This window comes from Centruroides vittatus, unplaced genomic scaffold, assembly GCF_030686945.1.
Source record: "Centruroides vittatus isolate TY-2023 unplaced genomic scaffold, ASM3068694v2 scaffold_435, whole genome shotgun sequence".
In the NCBI taxonomy this organism is placed as follows: Eukaryota; Metazoa; Arthropoda; class Arachnida; order Scorpiones; family Buthidae; genus Centruroides; species Centruroides vittatus.
This window is the reverse complement of record NW_027122708.1, coordinates 3,567,663-3,584,100: the sequence shown is the minus strand read 5'-3', so window position 1 is coordinate 3,584,100 and position 16,438 is coordinate 3,567,663. Positions and strand designations below refer to the sequence as shown.

Here is a 16,438-nt window from a genome sequence, read left to right as displayed (position 1 = left end):
CTTCCCTGCATGGAGAGATTCAGAGCATTCAGCTTTTCAAAATATAATATAAGTATGCTAGTTTTACCAAAAAATCTCCATTCACAAAATTTTTGGCATACTTGTGGTCTTCCTCTTTAAAAAAAAATATAAATTTCTTGTTGCAGTTCAAACATATAAAACAAAACATTACACCTTGAGAGAGCCATCACTCTCTCATAGTAATGTTTTGTACTTTCTTGAAGTGTTGTACTACAGCACTTCGAGAAAGTACAAAATATGGGATCTGAGCACAAGTCCTATTTGTGCTCGGATCTCATATCCTCACATTTTTTGAAAAATCTTTCTTTCAATGACCGAATTTTTATAAATTTTACTACATTTACTACATATTCTAAGGCCTGGTTCAATGTAGAACTCAGATATTTTGATGTGAGTGCTTCCCTGTAAATAACACAATGGGTCAAATGTGCAATAGGGTCTTTGCTTCAAAAAAGTGCTTACAGTCATCCATAACACGAATATAGAACGAGCACCATCAGTACAGATACCAATGCATTTGGTCCACTCCAAATTATTTTCGGATATAAAAATATCAAGGATCTTGAACAAATCGTGAGCCTTAGCACCAGAGGTGATACTTTTACAAAAGAGAAAATCTTCTACAATGTTATTACTACTTATAAACTGTACTGTATGTAGCAAATCAAGTGAGCATCATTATTATTATTTGTGTCCTCATTCAGCTGCAACCCAAATTCCTTTCCTTTTATTTTTTCAATTAACTGAACATTGGAGGTCCTTTGCTATATGCTGTATTCTGCAACTGATGGTGTTATTGGACAAAGGCACTTTTGAAAGCTGCTTCCCAGCAGACTCACCAATCGTAATGTTCACCATATCTACAGCAGCCAGTAGAAAGAGTTTTTCTGCAATGGTATCAGGTTTTTCACATTTTGCAATTCTAGGTACCACCTTGATTTTGTGTGCCACTTTTATTACTGAGTTAATGATTTGCACCAGGTCTGCTAGATGTTGCATCTTATCACATTGAATTCAAAGAGGAAGTAAAATTATAAAAATTTTATAACATTTTCTGGCACCCCTTGAGGAAGCCACGGTGCACATTTTGGGAAGTGCTGGTCTAACTGAATTAAATAATTTCATTTTAAAGCAATAACTTGTTCACAAAAATATTTGATAATCTTTTAAAGATTTACACATGTATATTGTAATATTTGAAAAAAAAAGTAAATTTTTCTGAACAAAATTACTTTTTATACCATTTATGATTGGTTAAAGTAAATTAAACACTACATACCATGCATGCAATCTTCCAGCAAATAATATGTATTTGGATTAAATACAAAACAGAATGTTTTTGGCCTCTTTTAGGGCCTGCATCAAGTGTCAAACATTACAGATTGTTAGAGATTCTAATTTTAGAAAGTTTTTTAAAATTGCTTTTTGACATCAACTCATTTTTGAATGTTTCTGATTTAGATTTTAAAAAATGTTCCATTTTGTATTTAATTCAAATACATATTATTTGCTGGAAGATTGTATGCATGATATGTGGTGTTTAATTTATCTACATTCCAGCTGTTACAGACTTTTATGATGGAAAAAGTAATTCTTGGGAGACAAACTGCCAAATTTTGATGAAACAATAGTAGCTGTTGATGAATTTGATAATTTTAAAAAATGGCATCTTGATAACTGTTAATGAAAATGGATCAGTTGGCAAAATATTAAACTCATTTTTCAAAGATTGTTAAATTGAATTTGTCAGCTGATAGTTATTTTTCCAATTTGATCTTTTGTATGAATTATTACAAACAAAGTTAAAAACAAAGTAAATTAAATTGTATATTAACATTTACAGAATAGTCCAGCTTCAGAATCTAATTAAATTTGAGCCTGGAAACACTGGAAACACAAACAGTAACTAAATTATGATTGAAACAATTAACAAGGACAAAATGTTAAAATTCTGAAATTTGTTAAACTAAAAGAAAAGTAGGGTTTTTGATATAAGACTCAGTATGTTCCAAGTTTAATTATTTTATAATTAACCCAAAGATGTAGTGTTATTCACAACTTAAAACTTTAATTTAGATCAAATTTTATAAATTTAAAAAATAAAATATTTTAAAATTATACTTACTAATTTGTCTGTGGATCAACAACTCCATAGCTGATTAATTGAACTAATAATACTGCCCATTCAGTTGTTTGAGAACTATTTTTTTGAATCATATCAAACATACCACCAACCAGACTCAAGCGTAACTGAAGTGCCTCTTGCATTGACTGTTTCATTTTAATGTCTTCTGCTCCATGTTTATCCTATAATTATAAATTGTAAAATTGTTGTTATAAAAATTATATCTTTACTAGTCTAACACAACAATCATTAAGTTCAAGTTAATTTTCCACTTAAACACAACTAACTAAAGACAAATTAAATATGTAAACATTTTCATAGAAGACAAATTCGATATTAATTGTATAAATTCATAAATCAAAGCATCACAAAATATTACAAACACGTGATAAAAATGAATCAAAACAAGAAATAAACTGAAATATAAAGTCCATAATATTTATTACAGTACTGTTTTTGAACTTCTATATTTGAATCTGTTTATCATCATAAACAAATGATTAAGAAGTTATTATTTGCTATTTTAAGCAAAAAATAATAATCCCAACAAAAGTTTACTAAACAGAATTTTTTCATAGCTAAATTATAAATTATGATAATTTACTTGAAAATAATTAAAATACTGTAATTTATAAAATATATATGAGCAAACTTATTTGGACAAAATATAATGTAAATTAACAGAAATTTATCATCATTAACTATCAATTTTCTTAAAATTCTTATCCATTATAATCTCCATAGTATACTACAGTATAAGTTTGTTAATTTGGCTTCTACAGGACCAGACTGGTACCAAATCGTCAAAAGTGCTAGATTACTGAACATTTATGTATAAATATTTTAGCAAAATTGATAAATTATATGTGATTCAAATATTTCAGAAATTGCTGTGCATTTTGTTACTAGTGCAAAGCTGCTGTATGCTTCCAATTTGTTCATACACACTCTTTAATCAGCCTGAAAATGATACGTGCATGACTACATTGTGTTAAAAAAGTGTTCTAAGTATGGAACAGTTGTAACTTCAATGTATTTGATGCTTTCAGTACTCCAAATCCTGAAGATGATGCTATGTAATGTCAAAAATGTTTGAATTGAAATAATTGTCATTTTTTTTGTGTACGTATGTTGTGTTGTTATACAGTTAACATCATACACTGGATTATTTCTATATTCTTACAGCAGTTTGGTAAAAGATATATTATGCAAAAGTTGTTGTCAATAGCATTAAGAGCAGTGTATGAAAGAGAAGATAAATTAACTGGTAATAATAAAACTTTGTCTTTTTACCTTCACATTTACAATGCCTTTAACATTTAGTATAAAGTCTGTAGTTTACCATTCAATAAAGAGATACATATTCATTCATATACTTTTCTGTGCCTTTTAAACTGCAAAAAAAGTTTTTAAAACAGTTAGGTTCTTTGAATTTTCCTATCACCAGCAATGGTAAGATTTTTGTCTTGCTAAAATTTACAAAAACCAATACTATAATCCATTCTTTGGTGACTTTAAAACATGGAGCATCAGATTCATGTTTGAAGCCAGAGACATTCTTGGAAGTGCCATCCAATTTATCCCTGTTTTGTCTGCATTATACACATTATTTCCAGAGTGTCCTTCATTTTCCCAAATACTGTAAAATTTTCTCTTTGAATTTAGTTGCAGCAGCACTATTATAAGACAATGATTTTCCTTCAATATGAAGTTCTCTTATACCATGGTATGATTTAAAATTTTTTAGCTAACTAGTACTAGCTTTGAAATCAGGCAAACTACAAACTTGCTGCTTTCTCACACAACAAATGACCCAATATTAGATCTCCTTTCTTTTGCCTTTCCATAAACCATAAATAAAGTGCACTGTCAAAGATGATGGCAATTGCTTATCTTATAGTTTCTCTCTTTGTGCCATTGTCTGAGTTTGAATTTTGATGCAAATTTTAAGATCTCCTTTTCTCTTCTTGCCTATTCAATTTTTTGTGTCTGAATTTGCTGCTTTGCAAATGTTAAAAATATTGGCAAGAGATGTTCCAGTTTCTCCCTTATTAAGAAATTTTAAGATTTCCAACTTTGATTGACTTCATCGTTAACATATTCTGCTTTCTTTTTTTGAACACAAAACCATTCCAGACAAGAATGTTGAATGCTCATTCACTCCACACTCACCAGATAACTCACTTCACTACCTTACTATGGAGCTCTTCCAAATTTTCTGACAAGTGAGAAGAAAGGATGTAGAAGTGGCAAGGATTGGTCGAGCCTACAATAGATGCTAAGAACACATGTTGATAAGTTAAGCAAATTAAGACTGATACTCAGATCAACGAAACATGAGAGAAAAGGAATATTAGACCATCAATGTCAAAATTTCCAAGAACCATATATTGCATGCAGTATAATTCTGGAAATATCCCATGCTGAAACCTGTCAAATGTGTATAGTACACAAGCTGGCTATTAGTGACAAGACCAATTGTCTCTGAAATGTAATAACAATAACCAAACAGAAAGATGTAGATTTAAGACTTCATTTTTGGCAATCCAAGGAAACATCAAAAAGAAGAAAAACAATGTGGATATTTGACATTTCAGATAATTGACCTCCCACTAAAATGTGAACTTTGTAATCAACCCGTGTAATGCAATATCTATTTTCCAAGAAATATAGTTTTTAATTCTTAATGGCTAAAGCTTTATACATCCTATAAATGTTCTACCTGGTTTAGATAAAATAAATTAGCTGGTCAACCTGTATCTGTTAAATATTTTCATTTTAAAAAATACTTTTCCAAATACATATTCTATATGCATTTTTTGTATAAATTCTACAAAAATGAGATAATAATTAAATGCATTTCTAAAATAATACTTCACAAGTACACCATTGAGAAACATGAAATTGTAAAATAAATGTATACTATTTACTTTGTACACATAGGTTTTAAACACACTGCACATCTTTACAGATTCTGAATTATAAAAATACAGTGGAACCTCGCTTAACGAGCATAATTCGTTCCAGAGTCTTACTTGTAATGTGAAACACTCGTTAAGCGAAACAATTTTTTCCATAGAAATTAATGTAAAATATGATAATGCATTCCATGCTGAAAAAATGCTCAAATGTTTTATGTATAATGTTTATTCAAAAAAAATTGTACAAAATATACACTGTTAAGGAGTGTGAATCATCATTTTTTCTTCTAGTGTGGAATGAACCATCCTGGAATGAGAATTAGAGTTGCAGAAACAAAGAAAAAAAAAAAAAAAATCACAGCTAATATGTTCGATAAACACTCCAAACGATATACCAAATTCTTGGGTTATGTAAAGGCTATAATTAAATATTAGAAATTAATTAATTTGACTAGAGGTAAGCAGTTATGTTTCCATCTCGTATTAAATTTAATAATTATAAATAGTTAATTTTTAATTCAGACATTTCTAACATTTAATTTGTAATCGGTCATTAAATTTAATGACCCAAGAATTTGGCATATTGTTTGGCGTGTTTATTATATAACAGGCTTTGGTTGTTGATGTTTATAAGTAATATGTGTGAACACAAGTTTGGAAAAATATGTGATCACAAGGGACACTAAGATGCTAGCAGAACGAGTGATAAACACAGACTGATGGAGCATGCTGCATGCGCACAATTCGGGACTTCCCCTCTCCTCATCACTTGTTATGCAAAACATCACTCGTTAAGCGAGGCAAATTTTTACAATTTGTTTTGCTCGTTATGCAAAATACTCGTTGTGCGAGGTGCTCGTTAAGCAAGGTTCCACTGTACTTCTATATATGTATAAGCAATAAATTTCAACAAGTTATTATATTGTATACATATTTTACAAAAATTAAAATATTTCTTGTAAACTTACATCTTTAGCAATATGAAGACATTGAGACAGCTGAGAATATAAAGAATTAAGCAATCCTTCTCTTTGTTCATCTTGACCTTTAAGACACATTAAAACTAACGAAAGAAATGGTTGATGACTTAAGAGAGATGAGCTGTTTAAAAGAAAAATAAATATAAACTGAAAATTTGCTTATTTACTCTGGACATATATTCACACTAACTAAAAATAATGCAAATCAAATAACCAAACATGCATTCTAGAAGAAATTTAACAATGTTTAGTTACTTGATTTATTATATATATACATATATATTACAATGTACATAAAAGATAATAAGCATAATGATAAACTATTTTCATACATATACAACTAAATATTGTCATAATTTCTTGAAGAAAAAAGATGAAATAAGACTAGAGTTGAGTGTAAAGTTCTTTAAACAGTTTTAAAGCATTATTACTATAATTAATTTAAGTTGTATTAACTTTTTCTATTAAGAAATCATATATGAATTTATACTGAAAATTTGTTATAAACTTACAATTTAGTTATATGAAAATGAAATTTTGATTTGAGTTATGATGTCTACATAAAACTTCTATAGGTAATTCTTTTGACAAATGTTATTTAATTTGAGAACAGCCCAACTATAAGGATGTCAATCGTATTTGAATTTCACATTATTTTCATTGTCATTAAATCAAAAATATATAAATGATGTAGAAATTAATAAAATATAAATCATGTTAATAATATAAATTATAAAACAGAAATAAATATTTCAAGAATATATATATATACAGGGTGGGCCAACAAAAACGAAACGGCAGAGTGTTCGTGTTCGTCCAAGCAAATCGCTCAGACAGGTCGATTTTATTCTCGAGGGGACATCTTATGCAATAAAGTTTTTGCGAATCTGAATATTAACTAAACAAACATTTTTTTTCGAAATAAATGTTTGTTTAGTTAATACAAAATAAATGAGTTTTTTAAATTTTTTGTTGTCTGTTGTATTCAGAATCGCAAAAACTTTATTGCAAAAGATGTCCCCTCGAGAATAAAATTGACCTGTCCGAGCAATTTGCTTGGACGAACACGAACACTCTGCCGTTTCGTTTTCGTTGGCCCACCCTGTATATATAAACTATGTTAAAATGGTAAAATAAAAGGATAGGGAAAAAAGATAAGTATCATCATTTTACTGATATTTGCAGAAATAGGTTTTTTTTTTTTGGTTGTTGTTGTTGTTGTAATATCAACATTTAACTTGTTGAGGTCTCAAAAAGTTTTAAGATCTTATAAAGCTATATACAATTCCTGTAGGGAATTGGCTAAAAAACTAATCTAAACCAAAATTTACACATGCACAATTTAATAAAAATTAAAATTTTGCATTTTATTTTATATTTCCAGAACAGCTTGGCCAAACTGAATTCACTCTTATACTTATATTAACATGTGAAAAATCTTAGAATTTTTTTCAGAGTTTTCAAAGTGCTTTTGTAAGAAGAAGAAGGGGGAAAAAAGGAAATTACACTATATAGCAGTATGAGATCCATAATTGGAAGGTATATTCAAAATGATCATGGTTTATGAAGTCCTTAAAACATTATAAGTTAATCAGACGTTTAGGGAAATTCTCAGTGTTTTGGACTAAATCAACCAGGAGCATTCTGAATTTCACCATCTCATTTAAGATCTCAGACTACCATGTAGAGTAACTTTCAATTTTTATCTGCTAATTATTTTCGGAACTGAGGTTGTTTGGAAAAGCATTCTAGTAGTGGTGTAACAGATTTGTCATGTGAATACAAGTATTTTGAATATTTGACTAAGTTGCTTTGGAAACTGAAAGTTTGTTTTCATATTTTATTTTATATTTTAAATTATGTATGTACCCATACTGATCTAAAACTTAACCAAAATTTTTTATTTGTTGTTCAAGTTTATGAAAATTTTGTTGCAGATCAGTTTCTTAGGCAGATTCTCTGTAGAAATTCCATTTTCCATTTCTCTTTTAAATTAGAAAGCAATACAATTAAAAGAATCTCATAAAGTTAAAAATTTTTAAATAAAAGAATTAAATTTTAGTGAATTAAATTATTATTAATATTACACTTCATATTTCACAGCCAAATAATCAAATTTAAAAGAAAAACTAAATCTGGTAAAACCTATAGCTTATGAAATAAATGTCACAGCCATGTGGAGTTAGGTGTTGACAGGTCCTAACTTGCTTTCAATACAGTTTCTTAATAATTTTATTATTTAAAAATACATACCATATATTCCAGCATATAAGACGACTTTTTAACCCAGGAAAATCTTCTCAAAAGTCGGGGGTCGTCTTATACGGTGAGCATATCCCAAACTATATTTTAACTGTAAAAGTCAGGGGTCGTCTTATACGCCGGAATATACGGTAATTTGTTAAATCTCAATTATTCATCATTGTTAACTAAAATTAATGACAATTTTTGTAGGAAATAATCTTCTCTAGGAATAAGGAAAAAAACATTAAAATGTCTTGAACTTCTATTCCATTTCATCTAATTTAGATTATTTGCTCAAATAAGTTAAACTAATAATAAGCTCTATCTATCTAATGAAATACAGGGAATCCCAAATTAAACTTGACATTTTCCAGCTGGCTACAGCAAAACCTATTCATGTCATGAAAGTTTGGGAATGCCTTAAGAGATGATGAGAATTTTTTCTAGAGCAAACAAAAATTAGTTTAAAAAATCACCACTAAAGGGCATATTACAGCTTTATACAGAACATAACAATGAAGTGCACAAGTTATCTGTCTAATATTTTGAACAAAACACGTTCACACGTTCAAAACACGTTCATAAAACATAATGGCTGTCATTGTCTGCTACCATCTGAAAGCATAAAACAGCATGTTCAATGGTTGTATGGAGTTTATGCCTTGAAATGTTATGCACATGGTGACTTTAAGATCTAACAGCAATATGTTCTGGGATCACAGTAGGTCAAGTCTTTGAGATAAATCCATGCAAGTTTTGGCTCTGGGGCAAAGTGTGGGGATCTTGCAGGCCAATGCCACTACTTCAGCTTAAAAAGCATTCTAGTAGTGGTTTTTGAAACTAATTTTCTTTTGCTCTAGAAAAAAATTCCCATCATCTCATTAAGGCATTCCCAAACTTTCATGACTTTCTGATGAATAGTTTTTGCTGTAGCCATCTGGGAAATGTCAAGTTTAATTTGGGACACCCTGTACTATAATATTGCTGCAAAACTCTACACTGATATCAAAAATTAAACTATATAATAATATTTCTGATAAATCTTCTTATATTAAGCTAAATCATTAAATAATTAAATTTGCCAAAAACTATAGTGTTACTTATGGTATGAATTTATTTGCCATTGTACCTAATTTTAATTGCTCACAAATTTTTAAATCTTTTGACACATTTATCTAGTCTGGCTGCTGTAAAAACATGTAACAACATCTAACATAATATCTATAATAATATGCCCTTAATCTGCTTTACTCATCTTACTATTGAATGTTGTAAGAAAGTTAAACAACTATTAATTTGATTAACTTCTTGGAATTAATTGTATACTTGTATAATACAGTAGAGCATCGATTACCCAAATCACTTCGGAACTGAGGTTGTTTGGAAAATCGATTTTTTGGATAACCGATTATGTAAGAAAAAATATATTAACTATCCCATGTTGAAATTTGTTCAAATCCTGGTACGTCCTTAAGTACCCTCTCATGGTCGCGCCAGTGCTGCCAGCTAAAACACGCACACCAACAAAAATAATATTGGAGTAGCCCAAGACATAACCAAAGATTGCAGTGCCACAGCACTAGCAGAAATTCAAATTTACCGACTGGAAAGCTTTCGGTTAATTGACGTTTTGGATGATCGATATTCGGATAATCGATGCTCTACTGTATGTATATATAAACAATTACAATAAAAAAAAACTTTAAAAAATATATCTTTTCAACAAACTCAATTTTTACATTAATGAAATCATTAAAAAAAATTAACAATCCTCTTTTCCTTTAAAAAATTTAAATTATAATTATTTTTTCTAATCTACAGGATATACAAAATGATAATTCATAATTACATTTTTCAGTATATTTTTACTATTAAAGAAATTACAAATATTTATTTTTAATTGTTATCTAGTTATATAAATTTGCAAAATTGAAAGAAAAAAATAACCTTTTCTGAACTTGTTTATCTTTATCTTTATTTTTTGAAGAAGAAGAAGACCATGACGATGATGCAGATGACCAACTTCCACTTTCTAATACTTGTCCTGCAGCTCTCAATACTTTGCCTTGTACTGCTGCAGGAAGCTTTGCTATTAAAGGTGCAATCAACCATATTCTTTCAGGTTTATCGGAATCTCTAAAATTTAAAATACAATTTAAATCAACAATGCTACTGAGTTATGATAATAGTCATGACATTATTATAAGCTGTTATCATAAACATTTTTTTTTTATATTAAACAATAACTTATATATGTAAAGGTGGCTTCCTACATTATCATATGATATACAGGCATGCACCAGGTTATGTACAGTACATAATGCATTCCAACAAATAGTGGTTGTATCATGAATTGCCATTTCCCATACATTTACATACATTTTTTAAAAATTCATACATACGTCTTAAATTGAATTTTAAATAAATGCATGTGGTATAACATTAATAAACAAATAAAACACAACAAATAATTACATAACATTGTGTATTTATAGAAGACAGTTACATACATATTTTATTTTGGTAGTGACTTAAAAAAAATCTAACTTTATTTGGGCAACTGCTTTCTTCTTTTCATCGTCTAATTGCTTTATAGCATGTCATTTCTCACTCAATTCTCCTTCTTACTGTGGCCCACCTATGTTTGGCAAGATCTTTAATTTCCAATGTTTTGACTGGTGTTGAATCAGCTGTTGTATCATTGTCTGTGTCGTCATCTGTCATTCTTAAATATTATTTCCATGCAGTATCTCCATAAATTTTGCATTTGCTAATTCTTACTCGTGGGTTTCTCTGTTCAATATCTGCCACATCAATTTCTAAATCAGACACCTCCCCAGTTGAAGAACTTAATTAATTATCATATCAGACATTTCAATATTATCTACATTATATTTTACAAATTTTAAAATTAGCACCCACAATTGTCCATCACTCTTACAATGTATAAAATCAGCTATATTATTAAACAATAATTAATTATTGACAATTTGCCACATTTTTTAAAAATCCAGACATTTTTGTCCTCAACTGAACGTCTGGACATAAGGTGCAAAATCCAGACAGATGACAACACTTGGAATGAATGAAGTATGATATTGGTGGGGATAGCTAAATCGGATCGTGGAAGAGATACAAATATACGACGGTCATATCTGCCTGCGGTTTGTTTTAACATGAAATGGTCATAACCTGGAGTACACTTGTATAACTATGCGAAAGCATAGATGTAAATAAACGCCACCTTTAACCATCCAGCAAATTGTTTAATAAATAAAAACGTTTTCAACCGTTTTTTAACGGCCTTCTTCAGTTAACAAAAGAATACTAAAAATATGAAGGCTATTTTTTAAATAAGGTCCATTTTTTAATAAGAAGAAAAATACTGTAAATATCATTAAAATATATTTTTTTCACATAAACTCTCACTAAAACACCGGATTGTAAATAATTCTTCACCCGAAAACCTAATAACCAGTGCCAGTCCACTTAAATTATATGGCAAACGTTTTCGGACACTTCACTGCGCCCTTCCTCAAGCCTTCTAATCTTCTCACAACGAATTTTTGAACAAACGAAGTCATATTTCCGTTACGCACGTGCCAACCGAACAAAATTTAAAAATTAAAAATCAAAAAAATTAAAACATCGAACAACTCAAATTCCAACGGTTCAACCAACTTCCGTAAACGAAGCCTCCTCCGAACATTCTACCGCTATTTACAAATTCCTACATCACTCCGCCCTTCCTCTAACGAGTGATGACGTAAGCAGCACTACGTCATTGCTAAACATCGCACTTTTTAACTAATTTCAAAAACGCTCCTCCACTCTTTCAATAAAAGATCGTCATCCCGTTTCCTTTCTTTTACTCTGTCTCGTCTTTTTGCAGCAGGGCCTGCCAAGCCATCGATAATTTCATCTCATCTTTTGCGTTAATAGGCTGTGATGAACGGAAGGCCTTAAAGATTTCTATTTGTTCCAGCCATCTAATTTGCTCAGCGTGCTTAGTAGTAGCAAGCAACTTCGCTGCCCCGAAGTCCGGGACTATTTCCGGGTCGGACGCATAAATCGCTAATGAGGTGGTGGCTCTCCCGTGCTCAATATCTTTCTGGTGTTCTCTCAATCTTACTTCCATTGCTCTTTTCGTGGATCCAATGTAGACCAATTCCTCATTGCACCTATTATCTGTTAGTGGGATAGCGTATACCCCCGGAAGTTTGTAACTATTCGTTCTGTCCTTATCATTCCGTATTAGTTGCAGCATAGACGGGCATCTCCTGTAAGCTATGTCCAACCCTTGTCTTTTCGCAATTTTTCTATATAAAGGTGCCAATATGGGGTTGTATGAAAGGGGTACGATAATATTCGCAGTTCTTTGATTATTCCCATTCACCGGCGTGTATTAGGTTTTCAGGTGAAGAATTATTTACAATCCAGTGTTTTAGTGAGAGTTTATGTGTATTTGGTTATGCCGACTAACATTTACCGTAACAGGGTGGTTAGCCTCACCAAGGCTAGAGAGAAGTTATCATTTTTGAGCAAATGTAAGGAATTAAAAGTTTTCCCGATGTCGATTTATCGGATTAAATTGCCGCAAGGGAACCAACCAATAGTAAAGAAGGTTAAATGGATGTGCTTAAATAGAGCGATAAGGACCACCAGAAAGTGTATGTATGCGGAGTTAAAGAAAGTGATAAGGAGGGAAGAAGAATTATTCCGGTCGAATCCACAAGAGCTTAGGGTGGAGAATGCTAAGATTGCCATTATACAGGATAGGTTAGTCTACTCTCTGAAATCGCATTATAACAAGAAGATGGAATGGATTTTGAGACACCAGATACCGTTGAATCAGAATAAACATAAGTGCAAGTACACAGTCGGGGATGATTTGATCCTCCCGATGTATGTCCAAAGAATACTGAAATATGGGCCGAAATATGCACCTATACTGCGCAGGGAAGGTACGATTAGAGAATGCATACCGGACTTGGAGAAGCTTATAGTAGGAATGACAGAAGTGCAGAAGGAGTATTATAGATGGATGGCCAGCTGCAAGATTAAAAATAACAAAGAGTCGTTACAAGTTTACAGGCTAAGAGAAGATCTGAGCAGGGCCATGAAATGGTTCCGGATGAACAACATTACAATTCTCAGAGCCGACAAGACTAAGGAATTTGTAGTGATGAAGAGGGAAACCTACGAGAAGGGGCTAAGGGAATACATTAACGACACAAAATGTGTTATACAAAGTAACGAGGAGATAGAAAAACTGCAGAGGAGAGTGAAGCGTTTCTCTAAGTCTAAACTAGCGGCTAGGCTTGGTATGAAGGATATCATAGTAGACGCCCCGAATACGCCCAAACTATTTGCGTTTGCAAAGGTACATAAACAAGGGAAGCAACTCAGACCAGTGGTAGATAAAGCGGTGGCCCCCACGCGTAAGCTGGAGACGGCAATGCATAACCTTCTTACACCACATCTACAAGGATACCAATATGCAATAAATAGTGCAGCAGAACTGGTACAAGAAATCAGGAATGCGGACTGTCCACACCATATCTCAGTGTTGGATTTCCGGGCGCTTTACCCTTCAGTCGAATTACCACCATGTTTTTGTGCGGTTAGGGACTTTTTGCTACAACAAGTCAATGATTGCAAGTTACATGATCAAGTGCTGGAGTTGGCACATTTAATTTGTTATGGATCCTTTTTTCAATTTGGAGGAAGCACGTACACACAGGGGAAGGGAGTACCCATGGGTAGCGCCGTATCAGGGGACATATGTGAATTGGTCATAAGGAAATTAGAGGAGAGAATAATTCCAAGCTTCAGCCAGAACATCATTATGTATAGAAGGTACGTGGATGACGTCTTAATATTATGGAAGAAAGACCCGGACATCGGCTCATTCGTACAACGGATGAATGACAACAGTTACGGCCTTACTTTAGAATTGGAGCAACATAGCAATAAGGAGGTGCACTTTCTGGACATAGGCATTCAGATAGCAACAGACGGGATACAAACAGCGGTGTACAGGAAGGCAACAGGCAGCTCAAGTTACATAACAGCGGATTCGTGTGACCCGTTCGGGTATAAAATGGCTGCGTTCAGGTCCCTGATTAAAAGGGCGTACACTCACAGCACCACCCAGGAAGCACTACAGAAGGAATTGGATCACTTACGGGTGGTGGCGCAAGAGCACGGGTACGGCAGACTGATACAGCAACTGGAAAGAAATTATCTAAATGGCGACGGTCCTGACACGCCGGTGAATGGGAATAATCAAAGAACTGCGAATATTATCGTACCCCTTTCATACAACTCCATATTGGCACCTTTATATAGAAAAATTGCGAAAAGACAAGGGTTGGACATAGCTTACAGGAGATGCCCGTCTATGCTGCAACTAATACGGAATGATAAGGACAGAACGAATAGTTACAAACTTCCGGGGGTATACGCTATCCCACTAACAGATAATAGGTGCAATGAGGAATTGGTCTACATTGGATCCACGAAAAGAGCAATGGAAGTAAGATTGAGAGAACACCAGAAAGATATTGAGCACGGGAGAGCCACCACCTCATTAGCGATTTATGCGTCCGACCCGGAAATAGTCCCGGACTTCGGGGCAGCGAAGTTGCTTGCTACTACTAAGCACGCTGAGCAAATTAGATGGCTGGAACAAATAGAAATCTTTAAGGCCTTCCGTTCATCACAGCCTATTAACGCAAAAGATGAGATGAAATTATCGATGGCTTGGCAGGCCCTGCTGCAAAAAGACGAGACAGAGTAAAAGAAAGGAAACGGGATGACGATCTTTTATTGAAAGAGTGGAGGAGCGTTTTTGAAATTAGTTAAAAAGTGCGATGTTTAGCAATGATGTAGTGCTGCTTACGTCATCACTCGTTAGAGGAAGGGCGGAGCGATGTAGGAAATTGTAAATAGCGGTAGAATGTTCGGAGGAGGCTTCGTTTACGGAAGTTGGTTGAACCGTTGGAATTTGAGTTGTTCGATGTTTTAATTTTTTTGATTTTTAATTTTTAAATTTTGTTCGGTTGGCACGTGCGTAACGGAAATATGACTTCGTTTGTTCAAAAATTTGTTGTAAGAAGATTAGAAGGCTTGAGGAAGGGCGCAGTGAAGTGTCCGAAAACGTTTGCCATATAATTTAAGTGGACTGGCACCGGTTATTAGGTTTTCGGGTGAAGAATTATATATATTTTTTTCCATATTCTACATACTTTTATCTACTTTCCTATATAATTTCCATTTTTGTTTAAACATTTGTCGTACTGCTCAACAATTTTTTAAATTCTGACTTCAAAGAAATCTGCCGCCTGTGAAGAAGCCTGATCCATGACTGCAGTTTTCACTTCTTCATCGTCGTTGAACCGTTGACCACCAAGGAACTCCTTTAAGTATCGAAACAAGTGAAAATCACTGGGTGCAAGGTCTGGACGGCGTGGATGATCGTATCGAGTCAAAAACGATAAAGCACTGTCCAATCTTTTTGTTTCGTGATCGTCAGAAAGCAACCTTGGAACCCACTGAGAACACAATTTTCGATAATTCAGTTTCTCCGAAACAATGGTATACAAAACTGATCTTGAAATCTGTGGAAATTCAATTGATAACGTTGAAATTGTGAATCGTCGGCCCTCTTGAATTTTGTTATCCACATCACAAACCAAATCTTCAGAAATCAGAGAAAGTCTGCCAAAGCGTGGTTCATCATGCACATTAACTCGCCCATCCTTGAACATTCTTATCCATTTTCGAACTTTACTGTTACTCATAGCATTATCACCATAAACTTCACAAATCTGACAGTGAATTTCTGCTGTTGCCAAGTTTCTTGCACTCAAGAATCAAATAACAGATCGTATCTCTCAGTCGGCGGGCGACTCAATTTTCTTAAACATTTTAAACTTCTATAGCTCAGCATACAGACAGACGATATGGCTGCAAATGGCGTCAAAACGCGCGCCAAGCTTGCTCGGAGCAGAAGCGCATGCATACTGCCGTGATTGCACATTATTCTCGCTCTCATTCACAAACGGACCTTATTTAAAAAACAGCCCTCGTAGAACACAAAGTATTAAATATGAAAAAAACATGAACTGCGCTTGTGTAAATAC

At 32.8% G+C, this 16,438-nt stretch overlaps 1 protein-coding gene across 4 annotated transcripts in view; it reads right to left on the bottom strand.

Moving 5' to 3' along the window:
- Positions 1-16,438, bottom strand: part of kto (kohtalo) — a 135,392-nt gene that overhangs the window by 28,723 nt on the left and 90,231 nt on the right. For all 4 annotated transcript variants that reach the window (XM_067287050.1, XM_067287052.1, XM_067287051.1 and 1 more), the window contains exons 29-31: positions 10,239-10,427; positions 6,036-6,168; positions 2,147-2,328 (exon numbers count right to left, since the gene is read on the bottom strand). In XM_067287050.1, coding sequence (XP_067143151.1) covers positions 2,147-2,328; positions 6,036-6,168; positions 10,239-10,427 — 504 coding nt within the window. The remainder of the gene's footprint in view (positions 1-2,146; positions 2,329-6,035; positions 6,169-10,238; positions 10,428-16,438) is intronic.